The sequence below is a fragment of the Squalius cephalus genome (assembly GCF_949319135.1).
Source record: "Squalius cephalus genome assembly, chromosome: 1".
NCBI lineage: Eukaryota > Metazoa > Chordata > Actinopteri > Cypriniformes > Leuciscidae > Squalius > Squalius cephalus.
The window spans coordinates 25,190,191-25,208,086 of NC_137122.1; the positions used below are offsets into that span (position 1 = coordinate 25,190,191).

At 36.8% G+C, this 17,896-nt stretch overlaps 2 protein-coding genes across 2 annotated transcripts in view; both read right to left on the reverse strand.

Moving 5' to 3' along the window:
• The window catches only part of LOC307171406 (uncharacterized protein), a gene marked incomplete at its 3' end in the record, with an annotated part of 94,032 nt that extends 79,834 nt beyond the window's left edge, over window positions 1-14,198 (reverse strand). The window contains exons 1-4 of the mRNA XM_079893013.1: window positions 14,122-14,198; window positions 11,173-11,523; window positions 10,700-11,056; window positions 1,609-1,707 (exon numbers count right to left, since the gene is read on the reverse strand). Of these exons, the coding sequence (XP_079749139.1) occupies window positions 1,609-1,707; window positions 10,700-11,056; window positions 11,173-11,523; window positions 14,122-14,173 (859 nt within the window). The 5' untranslated portion in view covers window positions 14,174-14,198. The remainder of the gene's footprint in view (window positions 1-1,608; window positions 1,708-10,699; window positions 11,057-11,172; window positions 11,524-14,121) is intronic.
• Window positions 1-17,896, reverse strand: part of LOC307157850 (histone acetyltransferase p300-like) — a 63,880-nt gene that overhangs the window by 3,804 nt on the left and 42,180 nt on the right. The gene's annotated exons all lie outside the window — the stretch shown is intronic.

The following is a 17,896-nucleotide window of genomic DNA, read 5'->3' on the forward strand; positions in this document are numbered from 1 at the left end:
TTAAGCAAAAGAGATTGACAAATGTTTACTTTCACGAGCTGTCACGTATTTCGAGCTTGCAGAGGGAATCTCTTAAGTGAGAACAAGAAGTTTAAAGCTTACAAGCTTCAGTACGTCGACCGCCCGGAGCGTCTTCTGGGATTTTTAATGGTTCTAGAATAAGACCCGAACACATCCGGGCACTTTCATGTGTCCTTGTACTTGCGTTCTTGAGTATTACCCTGGGTCTCAATGTCCATACTATCCACCCTAAACAGTATGTGAGATTAAAATAAGTGTGTCCCAAAGAATACTATGATGAAAAGAGTATGCCAGAAGTCCCCGGATGGTCAACTATTTCCGAAAGTGTGGATCCATGCACACTCTAAAGGCTAATATTGCCCACAATCCACTGCACTTATGGAGGAGGAACAACTAACACAAGCAAAAAGTGTTTAAAAAAAGCTACAAAACATGGTGAATATGCGCAACCGACAGTGAAAGGTTTAGATAAAGGTTTGAGTGACTAATCAAAGTTTAACCTGATAAAAATATATACTTATTTAATGTTATCCGTGTTATATTTCATCTGCAATAACAGTGTGGACTTTTATAAAGATCCGTTTGGACATTCAATTTTAAATTCATCATTATGCATTAATATGAGGAGAGTCTCCACATGAAAGACCCGTGACTGCAGATCAACGTGCTTCTGCATTTCTCTCCCATACGGTAGGAAATTAAATGTGGAGGATATTATCTTTGTCAAGATGATTGACAGGCCTGTTTGCGTGACAGGATGCGTGTAACTAAGCGACAGAGAGAAACCATTAAAGAGGCAGTTGTATGACGTGATAGTATATCCCAAAGCGCGTCTACTCTTCTGCTACACACTCAATAGTATGCACTTTTTTTTAAAAAAGTACATACTTTAAGGGCGTAGTACAAGTAGGGAAACTGAGATGCAGCATTGGAATTGAACTTCGAACTTCGACGGTTGATGATGACATAGTACGAGAACACAAGGGCGCAAGATCGCTGAAAAACGCATATTGAGAAACAGCCTTACTCTTTTGCACACATGTGCCAAAGCACATGCAATTTGCTTAAATCAATAAGAAATTCAAATCTGATGTGAACAAGAAACTAACTGGTCAGAGATCTGAACCCATTGTTTAGAGAGAAAAAAGTCTCATTTGAGAATTGATAAAAACTGTAATTGCACTGTTTTTTCCCACTGGTCTCTGAGTGCGTGACATCAGGATTTTACATGATGAGTGTTACACTTAAGAGTCCAATGAAGATGAAGACGATAAAATAAAAGTAAATTAAATATATATGTATTAAATAACACAAACTCAGGTAGATTCACAGACAAACAGCAACGAATCAGGGTTTCTACACACAAGCAATAAGAGACAAAGGAGCAGAAGAAACTGAAGCGATTAACAATGTTGCCAAATGCTTTCAATGGAAAGTAGCTAAAACTGGTCGCTAAATATCGCCAGATGATGTCATACTGGCGAGTCCACTGATCTGATCTATTAACTAACATGTATCACTCTTCTTCTCTACTTTCTCTTAATCTTCAAGTCCCAAATGGACTACAACAAATAAGAATATTGTTACCATCATGTGATATGCAGTAGATCAGACAGCAGAGCAGAAGTGCAGATCCAGATGCAGCAATCGAGAGAATCAACACCATTATTTGTAAAGCAGAGAAACCTGAGAAACACAGACATCAGTTTCTGAACACAGGGGTTATGGGGTCAATTTACTTCTCTATTACCATAAAAAGTATGTTGTTTATTTGTGCAAATATGTATTGTTTTTAACACACACACACACACACACACACACACACACACACACACACACACACACACACACACACACACACACACACTGTCCTAAGGGTCATAAGGTGTTCACGTTGAAATAGCTGTCATTATACACATTTGTGTCCTCATAAATCATATACTGTATATACAATGACACACACACAATCATATACTGTATATACAAGGACACACACACACACACACACACACACACACACACACACACACACACACACACACCCTTAAGGAAAGAAAATATATTTCTATATATTTATGATCAATATATCAAATAGTTTGAATATATTGAAAAATATATATGAAACAATATATAGCGTTAATATGTTACAATATATTGAATAATCCATAAAGAATTACGGCTTTTCATATCTTGAATACTATTCGACAATATACTTACTATGTTGTACACTGTAAAATATAATTAGAGTTTACTCCGAAATCTTGAGAAAACCCATTGCATTAAATTTCTCAATCATGTTTTAAGTCGTACATTTTTATATTCATATGATATTGAAGAAAAATGCGATATGCGATAACTCATTAAATAATGCAATATTCAATATGCAAAACGATAATGCTTAAAGTGTGTAAAGTAAACTTAAATTATTTATTATACCTAAATACATGTTTCACATTATTTTTGTGACAAGAAAACATCCCTACAACTTCTGAAAGTGAACAGCAGTGTTTTACTGTAGCATAAGAAGAAGTAAGTGTTATTTTTACATCAGTGTAAACCACTGGGTTTAGGGTTTCAGGAAATCCTATATTAGGTTTATTTAACAACATAAACTGAATAATAAAATGTAAAAAGAAGACACAGCTTATAGTTTTCACTCTATGAATTAAATATATATACTGATTCTTATTAAAGCTACAAAAGTTATTCAGCCAAGAGCAGTGAGTGATTTTCTCTTTGTCTTTTGTTCATGACCCCAGTTACTGCAAGCTGTTGCGATATGCATATCACGATATATACATTTGCGATATTTCGACAATTTCTATATATTGTGCAGCCCTAATACAAAGTTTTACAGAGTTTTGGGACAATGATAGACTATTTATTTATAATGATTAAACTGCAAATACTTTGTGTGAAATTTAGCACAATTAATGGAAAAAACAAATAAATAATAAAACTAAAAAACTTCACCGTAATACGGAAGCTCTAAGAGGCCTGGGATTTATTATTTTTCTTCCTTGTTTTCTTGTGATCGTGACATGATCTCAAAATAAAGGTTCAGCTCAGCAGACGGACAAGACACTTCAGCATATGTTTTACAAATGTCAAAGTTCGCATTCTGAAATGGGAATAATGATGTATGGTTTGTAACGTGTGCGCATACACCTGAATTCACCTTGTGCTGTTGTGTTTATGTATTTATGTTGTATTGTAGTATTGTTTTTATTCGTACAAACTGCAAATGCTTCAATACTGATTTTGTTAACAGCATGCATTTTGAAGCAGTTAATGATTTAAATGTTGGTTAAATTAATAATTCAACAACATAACACTTTACTCTACACTTTACTCATATGGAAACTGTAATTCTAGTACAACGCCATAGAATTTGCTCTGTCTTGAAGAGTCTGAAATAGATGTTGCTCACTCTATCAGGGAATAAAATACACATATCAAAACTTATTCAGAGAAATTAAACAGCTTTATTTCCAAGATGATCCATGGTAAACTTTGAATTTTAATATGATATGCAATATAACAGAGGCTTGTATTATTATTTATTGTATATTCAAATCAATTTCTGCAACTAACCCTATATATGTTAAACAATGTTTATTATTTCCTGCATAATACGTACATAAAGAAATATATTTTTGTGTTAGGTCGGAAGTAGACACACACACCTTGATGATTTCAATATATGACTTATCCTCTCTTAAAAGACCATAAACACTACAGATAACATCTGAAGTAACAATTAATTTACATATATATCATACAACTAATTCTGTGAGACTGATAAGCTGCAAATCAGTCTATTGTAGGCAATGTTTTGGCTGTAAATCAATGATGTCTTCTGTCGGTAGGGAATAGTAAGATGGTCACTCGAACCCTTCTGGTGGCAACCTGATGAGTTTACAACGCAATGAACAATCCAGTCACTATACAGATCAGTGGGTAATCTGGGTAATAGCCAAAGTATCAAGTTCTCCAAATTTGTTAAACAAGCTTACGATTAAATTTCATATTTGAAATCACCAATGAAATCTGACAACAACTGTATCATACATGTGGTTTCTTGTGCTCAAATAGTGTTAAAAAAGCTGATTTTTCAGGCTGGAGCAGCCAATGCACATGTGCAGTCATAATCAAGTGTCTCAGAACACTATTTCTATAGCAACCGGAGCTCAGCTGCAGTGATGCGATGACTTTACCAATCAGTGATTGGCTCTTTTATTTAGAAGGCGGGACTTACTCAGCCATATTGTGTGTTGCACTTTCTCCCATTCGTATTAATCGAAGTACCATCTTTCATATTGGCCCAGATTGTATGCATTTGGGACAGAGTGAAGACCTTACTTATTCGTGATCACTATAATTTGTACAGTATTATGACAAGAAATTAACTTAAAAGTTAAAAGCTTTAATAATTATGATTATTTTGCTTAAAAGTATGTTATCAGAACGTTCTTACTACTTTGGAGTGATAATAAACGTATTGCTTATTAAAACTAATGTTGATGTCACTGTATAGTATTCTGTTTACAACTGTCTTCATTTGTGCATCAGTACCTGATTGTTAGTTAAAGTCCAGTAAAGGCATTTCAGAGATTTGTTTCTAAACACATTATAAATGTAAGAAATGTATTGCTGAAAACACTTTATAAAAGACTGTGTACTAATTCTGAATTGTGTAGAATTGTAGAATCTGAAATTTTATTTTTTTATTTTTTTTGTCACGTTTTTGTGCTCAGGATTGTTTTGGGCGGGCCTGAAATCATGGCTCGATGACGCACTGGAGCCACTGAGCATGAGCCCTCCCCTAACACTATAATAACTAGAGCTCAACAGCATCAATGGTTCACCTGCTCAATCGCAAGTTCCTGTCATTACCGTTAGTTACTACAGTCTACAGTTTGATAGCTAATATGCCTTCGCCACATAAATGCATATTACCAATTATAATTTAAAACAGCTCGCTCTCCTTACTTAAATCTCCTAAAAATGATGATATCAAGAAGAGGTGGATTCATTTTGTGAAGAGCCACCTTGATGGAGAGCTGAGGATCACCACCAACACCCGCCTCTGCAGTGAACATTTTACACCGGATATTTTTACAAACTTTCATCTGAGGCCACTGGGATTCACTGATAATCCGCTGTTACTGGTGAATGGGGCCGAACCATAGACTGTAAAAACAGGGCCGAACTGACTATCTTCCGCCTAGGCCTTCCTCCCGTCCCGCCGGCATCTGGTGCCGTTGTCAGCAGTGCCTGCCCACCAATGAGTTTCCCGCGAGTGGGCGTGGTTTCAGCGCTGACAGCGGACACGCCCCCCAGAGATTACTTCTACACACTTCTACATAGCTTATTGTATTTACTTGCCATTTTAATCATCCATATTTGGCTGGGTGGTTAATAACACTTTTTTTCTGTGGCGTGACAAACTCAGAACACATATTTAATATTGCTTTACACCAGTGGTGGCTGGTGAAAAGTATCTTAGGTGGGGCTGTGTCATATTCAGTCAGTTTCAATAGTCTGGTTACCATGGGAGTCTTTTAGCGTAGTGGCTCTGAGGTTGTGGGAATGCTCTTCCTCAAGACATCCGTCAAGCATCCACACCCTTCTCTCCTTCAAAAACACATTTTTTATCTGAATATTACTCTTCAGCTCACAGTCTGTAAATTCTACATTGTTATTGATATGATATTTGTTTGAATCCCTCTTTGTTTGTATCTTTAACCTAATTTTGTAAGTGACCTCCTGTATATTAGGCCTACTTTCTGCCCTTGTATTGTGCTTTGATGTTTATGTTTATTTTGTTCTATTCCTTAACCCAGTCCCAGTGGTTCTCAAACTTTTTAGAGTTGTACCCCATGAGGCTTTTAACATCCTTCAGCGCACCCACACTCTTCAGTCACACCTTTTTCAGCCTAAGGGACAATATTTGCCCCCTTAAATCGATTTTCTAGTGCATTTTTACCTTTACAAATACCTTTATAAAATAAATAATGCTTTAAATGAAGAAAATGTTTAATAGAGAAATATGCAATGATGGTAAAAATGAAGTGATGCTTTTAAAGGGGTGGTAAAATGCCCTTTTCACAAGATGTAAAATATATCTATGATGTCCCCAGAGTGTGTGTGTGAAGTTTTAGCGCAAAATACCCAACAGATATTTTTATATAGCAAGTTAAAGTTGTCACATTTTGAGGGTTTGCAAAAACGCACCGTTTTGTGCCTGGCCCTTTAAATGCAAATGAGCTGCTGCAGAGGGCGGGGTTTCAAGAGCTTGTGTGTGTTAGCAGCAAGATTACCTCACGTAGACACACTAAAATGACAGAAACTGTTCTGCCTTTAATGTTAAAACAGAGTCAGACAAAGATGGAGAGACTCAAGAAGAAGTGACAACATGTAGAATGCATCAGGACGTCTCTGAATGGTTAGTTGATGAATTTATGTTGCTGATGTGGAGTTAACTATCTTCAATTAGGATATTCTGTCATGATAAATCTATGAATCGCTCGTATAGGAACTGTTGTGAGATGCACACAGAGTGACTTTCTATTGCATGTGAAAAGATGGATGCTAAAGTTTGAGCTGACTCACAAATGTACTCTTATACAACAACTTTTCCTCTTCTCAACATGGACTGCGTGTTCCCGGGGGCGGGGTTTATGCAAATTCTAGGGTTAGTGATGTCACTAACCCGGGAGGAATGTTGTGTAGTCCCAACCAGCCGTTTGTTGTAGTCCTTTTCTTTAAAAGCAAATATCTTCCTTTGCTTTGAACTTTGAGCGTGGTAACTTTGCAGATGTTGTTTATGCTCAAACAGCAACATTACACACTAACTAAAGTTAGAAAAGTGAAATCATAATCAACCACCCCTTTAAATAATAAATTAAAACCGCCAGTAGGTGGTGAGTCATCGAGTCATTCATTCAGTAATGAAGCAAGTGGCAGTATTTATGAATTAATCATTGAATCATTGACTCTAATGATTAGTTCAAACCCGCAGATTCGTTCACAAACATTGCTGTGTGCTGCAGTGGCTTTCGTTGGAGCTATTATTTTGTTGTAAAAATACTGACAACTGTGTTGAAAATGAACATCACTTAATATTAAGCCCTAGCGCCCTCTGTTGGCCAGCCGCCCCTGCTTTACACAGACATTAATATGTGGGGATTATGGTGTTTAGATTGCACTCCAACAACGCCATTTGAATCTATGCACTGTAGTATGAGATTAATATCCCGTTAAATGTATTGCGGTCACGGATCAAAGTAATAAGAGTGAATCAAAAATGTAAAAACACATAAAAATAGGCTATATTGAACAAACTTTAAAAAAAAACAATATGCAAAATGATCAGCGTCATAGCCACGCGACTCTCTGTCGCACAGTAGAAAATTACCGTATGGACAGGAGGAGAAGCTTGCGGGTAATCGGGAGGACGTGGAGGCAAAATGACAAAGTAATTAATCAAAACACCTATTAAAAGTTGCTCCTGCTCCTAGCTCATGGACAGCTCCTACTCACACTCACCGTCTCTGCAAGTCTCGGAAGGGAATGATTCAGATTGATCTTGGCACAGCTACTAGAAGACAGACGGTTTGCTCACGTCACATCTATGTCGTCAAGCTCAGTTTGAGTCTGCGCAGTACGCTGGACCCCCAGGAAGTAAGAGTTTCTAATTGGCTTCACTTTGTCTCCGTTGAATCCAATGGGGTCGCTGTGTCCATTTCTTTTACTGTCTATGCCTACTGGCCGTTTTACTTTCATATTTAATCTATAACAAGGATGTGCAATGTCGGTCCTGGGTGCAGAGTTTAGCTCCTCCAACCATAATCAAACACACCTGAACCAGCAAATCATTATCTTCAGGATTATTAATACAGACAGCTGAGGTTTTTATCGGAGTTAAAGGCCTAGTCCACACGGACACGGGTATTTTTATAACCGGAGTTTTTCCTCCTGCGTTTAAAAAAAATCCCGTCCACACATGCTCGGTTTAAAAGAAATCTCCGCCTACATTAAAACGCAAAATACACGCTATCAAGCGCTGTCAAGAGCATGCCACACCAGCAGGCGGCGATCGTAAAGCCACGTTGGCCAATCAGAAGCAAAAACCCCGGTTTTACTGTCTAACGTTACACGACAACACTGCAACCGGCGTTTCTGAAAATCCTCACCCTGGCAGGAGTTTTCAGAAATGTTCGGTTTCAGTGACCTGGTACTGCGTTTCCGTGTGGATGAACGGCCGAACCGCGTAAAAAAGTCACGGTTATAAAAATACCCGTGTCCGTGTGGACAAGGCTATAGATAAACTGCAGGACAGCGCCCCCTAGAAACGACGTTATGATCTTTTAAAAATAATTTTCATGTTGCTGTAGGCCAGGGTTCACCAATCTCGGTCCTGGAGGGCCGCTGTCCTGCAGAGTTTAGCTCCAACCCCAATTAAACACACCTGAACCAGCTAATCATGGTCTCATTAGGCATACTAGAAACTTTCAAACAGGTGTGTTGGAGCTGGTTGGAGCTAAACTCTGCAGGACAGCGGCCCTCCAGGACCGAGATTGGTGAACCCTGCTGTAGGCTATTCAAAATCAAAGCTATTATTTAAAACATTAATCCTAAAGTATTAATATAGCAATTATGTAGCTATGTAAATAAACACAATAAGTATGTAATAAATCATGCATATCAAATCCACCTGGTTTCTGTAACACTATAATTTTCATTCATCTTTTGTCAAATCTGGCGTAGTCAATGCAGAAATGGAATAGAACTGATCAGTTAACAACAACAATTAAGAAAATATTTGAGGATCACACATTTAACGGTAATGGATTGCCAGCCGTGCGTGCTTTTTTTTTGTTTTTTTTGTTACATGTCCATTTTATATTTTAGTTAGCCTGGCTAACGTCAGACCTCTTCTCATTGAGACGTGGTCTGGGAAACACATGTTCATTTTCTCGTATTTGAGGCATGGTTTATGAATGCCCAGAGCTGTTTATTGGGCACTACGAATGTCTATCAAATGCGCCTGCATGTAGCTCATAGCCAATCGTTTCAATTATACCAGATGACGTATGTAGAGCGACAGAAATTCGACGAGGAAGAAGACGAAATAAACTTGCGTTCTAAACTACTAGAACACTATCTAAGGCTGCACCGAAAGGTAACTTCGCGTCTGATGCCATGTTGAATCCATAGATATAAACAAACTGCTTCGATGTGTCGCATAGACGTCGTCATCGTCTTGCTGCTCCCTCCCCGTTCTGTGATTGGTCCCCTCGCTGAGGCGAAAATCTGGTCCATGGTGTCCAGGATGCCTGCCTAGCAGCGTGAATAAAATCACTGGAAACCCAGGCTATATTTTAGTTGTTGTTATTCTTTGTTTTACATACTCTGAACTGTACCACAAATGCCTTGTAGTTTCTTGTAGGCTACTTTTTGCAATGTAGGCCTACTTGTCTGCAATTTAACTTTTATTTATATATATATAAATGTTAGGCTGTTGACAGGACAAAGTCCTAAGTCTTCAGACGGGTACAATGGCAGTTTTTTAACTTAATTTTTGCAAAGAAATGTACCATTTTAATTTTAAAACTGCAGGTTTTTTCACTTACAGCAGCCACAGCATATTAACATCATGAGCCAAGTAATATTGTTTAAAAGGAAAGGGGACCAAGAGCCCAACTAAAGCAAACATTGATTGCCACAATGGTGACACTTCAAATTAATTCTCACTAAGATCATCTGACAGCAATAGTCAAAGTAATTATGTCTAAATGAGACCATAAATGATGTTGAAATATGTCCACAATGGCCACATCTGAACTAGTGTTTAACCTTGTACGAAGGTTCGATGAACGTCTATATCGGACGTGCAGAACACGTCAAAAAAAGACGTCATAACAACTTTCATTCTGGCTCCTCAGTGGACGTCATTTGAACGTCCGATTTTTGTAACAAAGACATTACTGAAAAGACGTCTTTCGGACATCATTTTGCTTAGTGGGGTGTGTCTGATATGATTAAAACATGTCTGCAAATTATATTTGAATAGATTGTTGTTGCTTCCCATAGACATCAGTGTGTACAGTATTTTACAAACTCCAAATGTTGTTTTACTAGTGCTTAAAGTGCATATGTGGGACCGCATGCTCAAAATGTCAATGAACATCATACATCAACCATTTAATATAATGATCATAAATATGGAAATATATTTTCTTTCTGTAAGGGAACAACATACACACACACACACACACACTCAGATATAGCATATATCTCTATACCACAGCAATTCCTTATTTTAATTAATCTAGCATTTACAGAGGTGTATAGTCCAGGGGTCAGAAAGTAAAAGTCCTGCCATATGTTTATTTCACCCATGAATTCAGCCAGCTGATTTCACTAATTAGTTCTCCTGGCTGAAAAACTGCTAATTAGCAAATCCAGGTGATTAGAACAAAATACTGAGGAGGACTTTTACTTTCTGAACCTGGACTTTACACCTCTGAGCATTTACTAACACATCCAGGAATAATCGTTCAGACTTAGATCATATAAATAACTGATTCTTAATCAAACTCAAACTAAATGTAACTTTTGTTTGTTTAGGCCTCAATGATTGTGTATTGTTTATTGATCCATTAAGACTCACCCAGTTTCTCCAGTACTACAGTTGCATTGGCTGACAGTCTTCCAGCAAACACTTGACACATGTAAACTCCTTTGTCCTCAGTTCTGACACTCTTCAGTCTGAGAGAGAAGTTTCCTTTGGGGATTTCATCAGTGAAGAACTCAACTCTGTCTCTGTATTGTTCATCTGATGAATCTGGTAAAGCCTCATTGTTTTGGTAAAGCAGAACCGGAATATCTTCTTTTTCATCTGTTTTCCTCCATGAAACCTCTTCAATGTGTTCAGGTTTGATGTGAGAGTCTACAGAGCAGTTCAGAGTGACGTCCTCACCCACAGACGCAGATATGGAGCGACTCGATCCTGAGACCAGCAGACGCTCTGAAAGAACAAACACTGTTAATATGTGCTAAATGTGGACAGAGTGAGATGTAAATTCAGTAATTAGTTTCTGTAAAATCATATAAAAGTAAGGCACTAATGTGATCCACACTCACCAACATTATCAACTTTTATTTGAACCACAGTCTCTCCAGAATCCTGCTGACTGTAAACTTTACATGTGTATTCTCCCTCATCTTCAGCTCTCAGATTGTCCAGACGGAGGGAGAAGTTTCCATGTTGAATCTGATCAGTAAAGAAATTAGCTCTATCCTGATAATCCTCCTGCTGGACCTCTGCTCGACTCTCACCATCTTGATACAAATGAACCAGAGCCTCTGAGTCTGTTCTTCTCCATTCCACCTCCAGATCCTTCACTGGTAAAGGTTCATCAACATAACAGGGCAAAACCACTGAAGATCCCAGAGGAGCAACCAGAGGATCAGAGGGACCGTGCACAGTGAACCCTGAAACAAACAGAGAGAAATTAAATAAAGCTTGCTTTGTAGTTCCCCTTCTGTATATGTCACTTTGACGTTGTGACGGATTACCAACACAAGGAGTCGCTCTTGAGCCCCAAACACCTCTGACATATTCAGCTTGCATGTCTGGCCACTCCCCAAGCATGCTTCACTCATTCAATATGAAGGTATGGTCCAAATCAACTGAACGCCTGTGACATTGAAATTTGTAGTTGTAGAGAATAGTCACACATGTGTATCAATAAATAAATAAAGTCACAAAGAGAAATGTTTTATGAGTTGCAAACTTGTAGACTTTTTTTTTCTCTTCCACAAACACAACACAACAGTTACACCTTCTTAAATTCTTCATTACAGTTGAACATTTTTGCTACAGTTGCTGCAGTGAATATGGTGCACATTTACACACCTGCATCAAAAAATGTGAAGTCACAGTGAAATTTTGCTCATCCGCAAATCCAAGTATGTGAATTCATCCAATGAGAATTGCACACTTGTAGAATATTTTCTCACAAATGTCTTATATTTTTCTAACACAAACACAAGTACATAACTACAACTGCTTGAATCTGCCGCAACTAATCTCAAACACCGTTTTACGCTTTCAAGTGACAAGTTTCGTGCGCTCTCTCTTTTGCACCATTGATCTATGTGAAATGTGGAGCAAAAGTGAGTTGTGCATCTGCAGACAGTGGGCGGGGCCTACATGAATATTCATGAGTTTCCCGGGCACACGCGTGGAACTGCTCATTTTAGTTCACGCTCCTCGTTTCTAAGCAGGTTTAATGGGTTATTTCAAAAAAGGTCAACATAATGTCAGCGTGAACTTAAAATACAATTGTGTATCATTTCATAAAGTTCATAATGTTTTTATTTGTTTGCACATTTTGTGCATTCGTTAATGACTAAATGATTGCTAGCATTCACTTTGTGTAGGCCTTTATAAAGTAGGCTACAGCAAAAATGTAGTAAAAATGTGAGCATACGAGTTTCTTAATTTGTGATTTGTAGAATAGGATTTGTTCAACTGTAATGAAGAATTTGAGAAGGTGTAACTGTTGTGTTGTGTTTGTGGAAGAGAAAAAAATTCTACAAGTTTGCAACTCTGAAAACATTTCTCTCTGTGACTTCAAATTTACTGATACACATGTGTGGCTATTCTCTACAACTACACATTTAAATGTCACAGGCGTTCAGTTGATTACCTTCATAGGAATGTTTATTGTATTATATTGAAACCCTCGTTGCCTGATGGAGACGTTGTGTCCCTCCTGAACTGTTGCTGACTTAGTCGAGACGTTGTCTCAGCTCCTCAACACAAACCTGAACAAGTAAAGCATGTTGGCCCTCTTTTATATCCTCATTTCCCCTCACCATTTCCATTGGCCTTTTCTGAATATGTCAGAGGTGATTGAGACTCTCAAGAGCGACCCCTAGTGAAGGTTTTTCAACACAACATCTCCATTCCCTCAATCAGGGAATACAGTATAGCAACCTAGAAGTTTCTTGTTGTATAAATCAATACATAACAACAGAGATCATCATCATCATCATCATCATCATCATCATCTTCACTGACATAAACAAGCATTTCTGTCAGTTCATCTTCAAAAGTCCCTGTCCAAATTATTCCTGTTGAAAATTAAAATGCATCGGACAAACAAACTGTGTTCATGTCAAACAAGGCGCTTTCACTTTCTCTGTTTAAGAAAACAAGTTGTATGGCTGGTCAAATCAGGTCACCAGGAAATGTAACCTGAGAAAAACAAAAAACACCACAGCTATTCATATTCATGTTTAGCAAATCTCAACTGCTCGATTGTTTATATTGTTGCCAGAAACTATTGCCCAGCTCTAAACTGCTAAATGTGGACAATTAGGCTTTAAGATTTCATAAACATTAATATCAGGAATTTCTGTAAAGCTGCTGTGAAACAATGTGCATTTTCAAAAGCGCTATACAACTAAAATTGACTTTACTTGACCACAACAAACAGTGAAATCTGAAACAGATTAAAGTGGAAGATGTCGAAAGACCAAACGAAAAGGTCAGATTGTTTTTAGTGAAGCCACAACATATGTGCTGTTTTAGAGAATGACTATCAATACGAACAAAAGCTAAAACTGTCATAAAGGACTTGAAGAGGTTTTGAGTCACAAGAGATCCCAGTTAGCTGGTCATGTTTGCTGAGACCTACATTATGACAACAAACACTATAACACTAATCGAAGTGTGAGAAATGCAGGAAAGAGAAAACTAAGCATCAGAAAAAGTTAAATACATTATAAAAACAGCTGTGGATAGAACTTGACACTTCCCCTCACTTTCTGCTTCAAATCATACATTTAAAATATAAAGTAAAATTAATTAAGCTTTGTGAAGAAATGCATACAGGTAAAAACTTCTAGAATTGAAGCAGAAGCCTTTAGAACTAAAGGTCTTTAAGATCATGATGAGCAACAGGAGTTCAGCCAGATGTGCCAAACCTCTGACAGTGTAAGTGTGCATAGATTTAGATGGGACATTAATGATGTGCTTTGTCTTCAGAATCAGCTTAAAGAGAGAAAAAACAATGTACATACCGTCAGATATAACTGCAACTGCAGCCACAAATATGAACATAAGCAGATCCATGATCAGTTGAAATTATGATCATCTCTCTGGACCATCAGAGTTAAAGACTGAGAAAGACTTCAGTTGAACAGCACATAATCCAGATAAACCAGTTCTGATTAAATGGAAAAACATCACTATGATAAAATGAAGAGCATCTGCAATGGGTGTGATCAGAAACTGCACACTTTTACCAGATCAAGAAATGAACAAGAGTTTGTTGTGTCTAAACCTGCTCCTGGAGGGCCAATGTCCAACTGAGTTCAGCTCAGACTTGCCCCAAAAAAACACCTTCCTGAAGCTTTAGCAAGCTTGAAGTCTGTTGTTATCTGGTTTAAGTTTAAATGGGGTAGGTTGTCAAAGTGGGAATATGGCATTAAACAACCTATTATAGGCTTTTTGAACATGTAAACAGTAAAACCATTATGAAACACTTAATACAATATTCTTTTAAAAGGCAAAAGTGGAATAGGTAAGATACAATGAAAATAATAATAAACTGTAAAGTAAATTGTGAGAATAAACCTATCTATATCTGTTTGGTTGTGATCTTTAATCTGGTCCCTGTCTTTCCTCATTTTGTCAAGTTTTTTAAATAAATAATTTAATTTACATTGAGGAAACACTCTGTCTAACGAACATATTAATTTTGTGGTTTAATAACTGAATTGTGTATTTTTTCTTAATTAATGTGCCACTAGATTATAAAGATAGAAAACAAAACTTTTAATGCAGCAGATGTGATGACAGAGAGAAAATTATGAATTAAATCATGAATTGAAACATGTTATGTTGTGGGTCAGTTTGACTCATTTCGATGTTTGAGTTGACTGAAATGCCGGTTAACCTGTATATATTTTTCCTTCTTGACTTTATGTGTCTTTTTCTCATTTAGGGTTATGAACATGCATGCAAAGTTTCAACACGCTTGCAACCATGATTATCAATCACTGCAATGCTGATCAGGGTTTCAAATATCGATATTTCTGCCCTTTCCAATGAACACAATAACACAGTAATGTCAGAAAACTTAATCCAGATATTTTCTTTAAATTAATCAAATCAGCTTGAGATCATTTATCACGATCAGCAGATCTGGCATCTGTCAAATCATCTCAGATGTAAGTGAGGTACAAAAAACGAAACCCAAGATAACAACAGTCAACACTATAAGAGTAGATCTACACTGCTTCAGTTTTAGTATTAACATGTGGACGAGACTCATATTTACACCATAGCAGTTTTAGGACAATTAATTACGTGCCTCGTTTTCAGAATCAACTCAAAGAGAGAAAAACATATGCGGTCAGATATAACTGGAACATCAACCACAAGAATAAAGATAAGCAGATTTATGTTCAGCTGAAATTATGATCATCTTTCTGGATCGTCAAAGTGAAGATCTGTAGTGATCTGGTTCATGAAGACAATCTGTTTAAACCTGTTTTATTTTCTTTAACTTGGAGTTCTGTGTAACTTTATCTAATCCAGATAAACCAGTTCTGATTAAATGGAAAAACATCACTATGAAAACATGAAGAGCATCTGCAATGGGTGTAATCTGAAAATGCACTATTGACAGATCAAGAAATGAAAGTGAGTCGGGGTGTGTCTCCCTAAATATAAAATGGATTGTTGAATTTTAATGACACAATAATTCTTTACAGTTTAAGCTCTTCCATCTGCAACATGAATGTTGTCTCTGAAAAGAAACCGCATTGAGTTGCAGTGGAGTGTGTCGTTTCTGCTGAATGACAGTCAGGCATTCACACAGATGCAGCTTTCATTGTTTGTTTTTTATTTCTTTATATTTCCTCATATTTCTAATGCTTCATAAGTTAAATCTCTCAGCAGCTCATCAGTTATTATTGTTTTATTTTTTGCTGCTTGTTTCCCATTCTAAAAAATCACATCTAAAGAAATTATAATAATTCCATCATATTATTTGTTTTAAACTTCAAAACCAAATACAGCATGCAAATAAACTGTATTAATACAACACAACTTGTCTTCTGCACTATACAGGGATTTACAGAATTAAAGAGTATTATTGTACAATAAATTACTGTAGTCAGAAATTTACTGTGAAATCAATACATGTTGGGTAATTTTCAAACTATTCTTAGCATGGATATGAAGACTTTGTTTTAGTTTTATTTAAGCACGAAGATTTACCAATTTCTTACTTCAAATGCATAACTTGACCAGATCTCTTGCTCCTTCAGAACATTTCCAAACATTGTTTTGTCTGAAATCCAAAGTCAGAAACAGTTTGTCATGACAGCTCTTCTATCAGCTCAAGCAGAGGAATCAGGAGACCAAGTGATGGGAATAAGTGAACGTCCTCATATGAAGGTTTTCAGCATCACAGGTTCTACTTATTTTGATTTAATAACACTTGAAGTCAAATGAAGTCAGACTGAGCTTTGAGAAAGATGCAACTAATGTTAATAAACCTTTTTTTTTTTTACCTCTGACTTGCAAAGATGATACAGCCTTCATCATAACATTAAACAACAATATACAGAATAAAGAGCAATCTTAAAATTAATTTAAATAACACATCTTATGGTGCTTGTCTGAAGACATTTCATATGTTGTATAGGCCAATTATAGTTGATAATATTGTTCAATAAAGTAATAAAACAAAGTTAAGCTAACAGCTCCACCCATGTAAAGAAGGGCTCACACATGAAACACTCATATAACACAGCTCCCCCTAAGGCTGGGAGATAGCCTACACTGTTAACCCTTGCTGTAAAAAAAGGCCAAATTCTGACAATATTATACCATTTTCCATTAAAACAGTAATATACCGTAGAAAACAAAATTAGCCTACAGGAATATACTGTGAATCAACAGTGCTCAAAGTCGACACTCAGAGACTGTTTTCACAATCACACCCTATACCCTCATTCACTATTCCCTACATTAGTTCACTAATATAGTCCACTTGAATGAAAAGAAGTGAGTGAATTGAGAAACTGATGAACACCTGATAAGCAGAATCACTGAACGACAGAGAATCAAGAACAGAAAAAAGAGAAACACAAAAACTACAACTGACTTCCAGCCACACTGAGTATGAAACCAGTTTACAAACCAGTTTACGATTATTTCTTTCATACATGTACAAAAGTTCTTGTTGAGAATTTAACAGAGATTGAGTTAATAATAAAGTTTGTTGTCACCATGATGGAGATCAGTATTTGCTTTAGTTGGGCTCTTGTCCCTTGACGACTCACCATTCATCTCTCTCTGACTGCTGTAACTGTGTTTATAAAGCACATTTATTATGGCAAGAAAAAGTCAAGAGGAAGACGATTAGTTGTTTATGGCTTTTGTGATGATTTAACATTCATCCTGGACATGTCTGATTTTCAGATCTTTCCTGTATATATTCTTCAAATTTATGGGTATTTCATATTTATCTGTGAATCTACAACATGAAATCAATATCTCTGTAATCATGTCTTCTGAACAATGTTGTAATCATATAATGCATTAAAACATGTTTAACTTCTGCTTGCCTCAGACACACACAGACACCAACAATCAGCATATGAATCTCAGCAATGGTGACAATCAAAAGTTTCATGTCGCAATGCATGCTGGGTTCCAGGATAATATAAAACTCCCAGCATGCACTGCTGCATGAATAATAAAGAAATATTGCCACCATTGTTGAGATTCATGTGCTAAATTGTGATATCTCTGTGTTTCTAAAAGACAGCATAGCTCTGT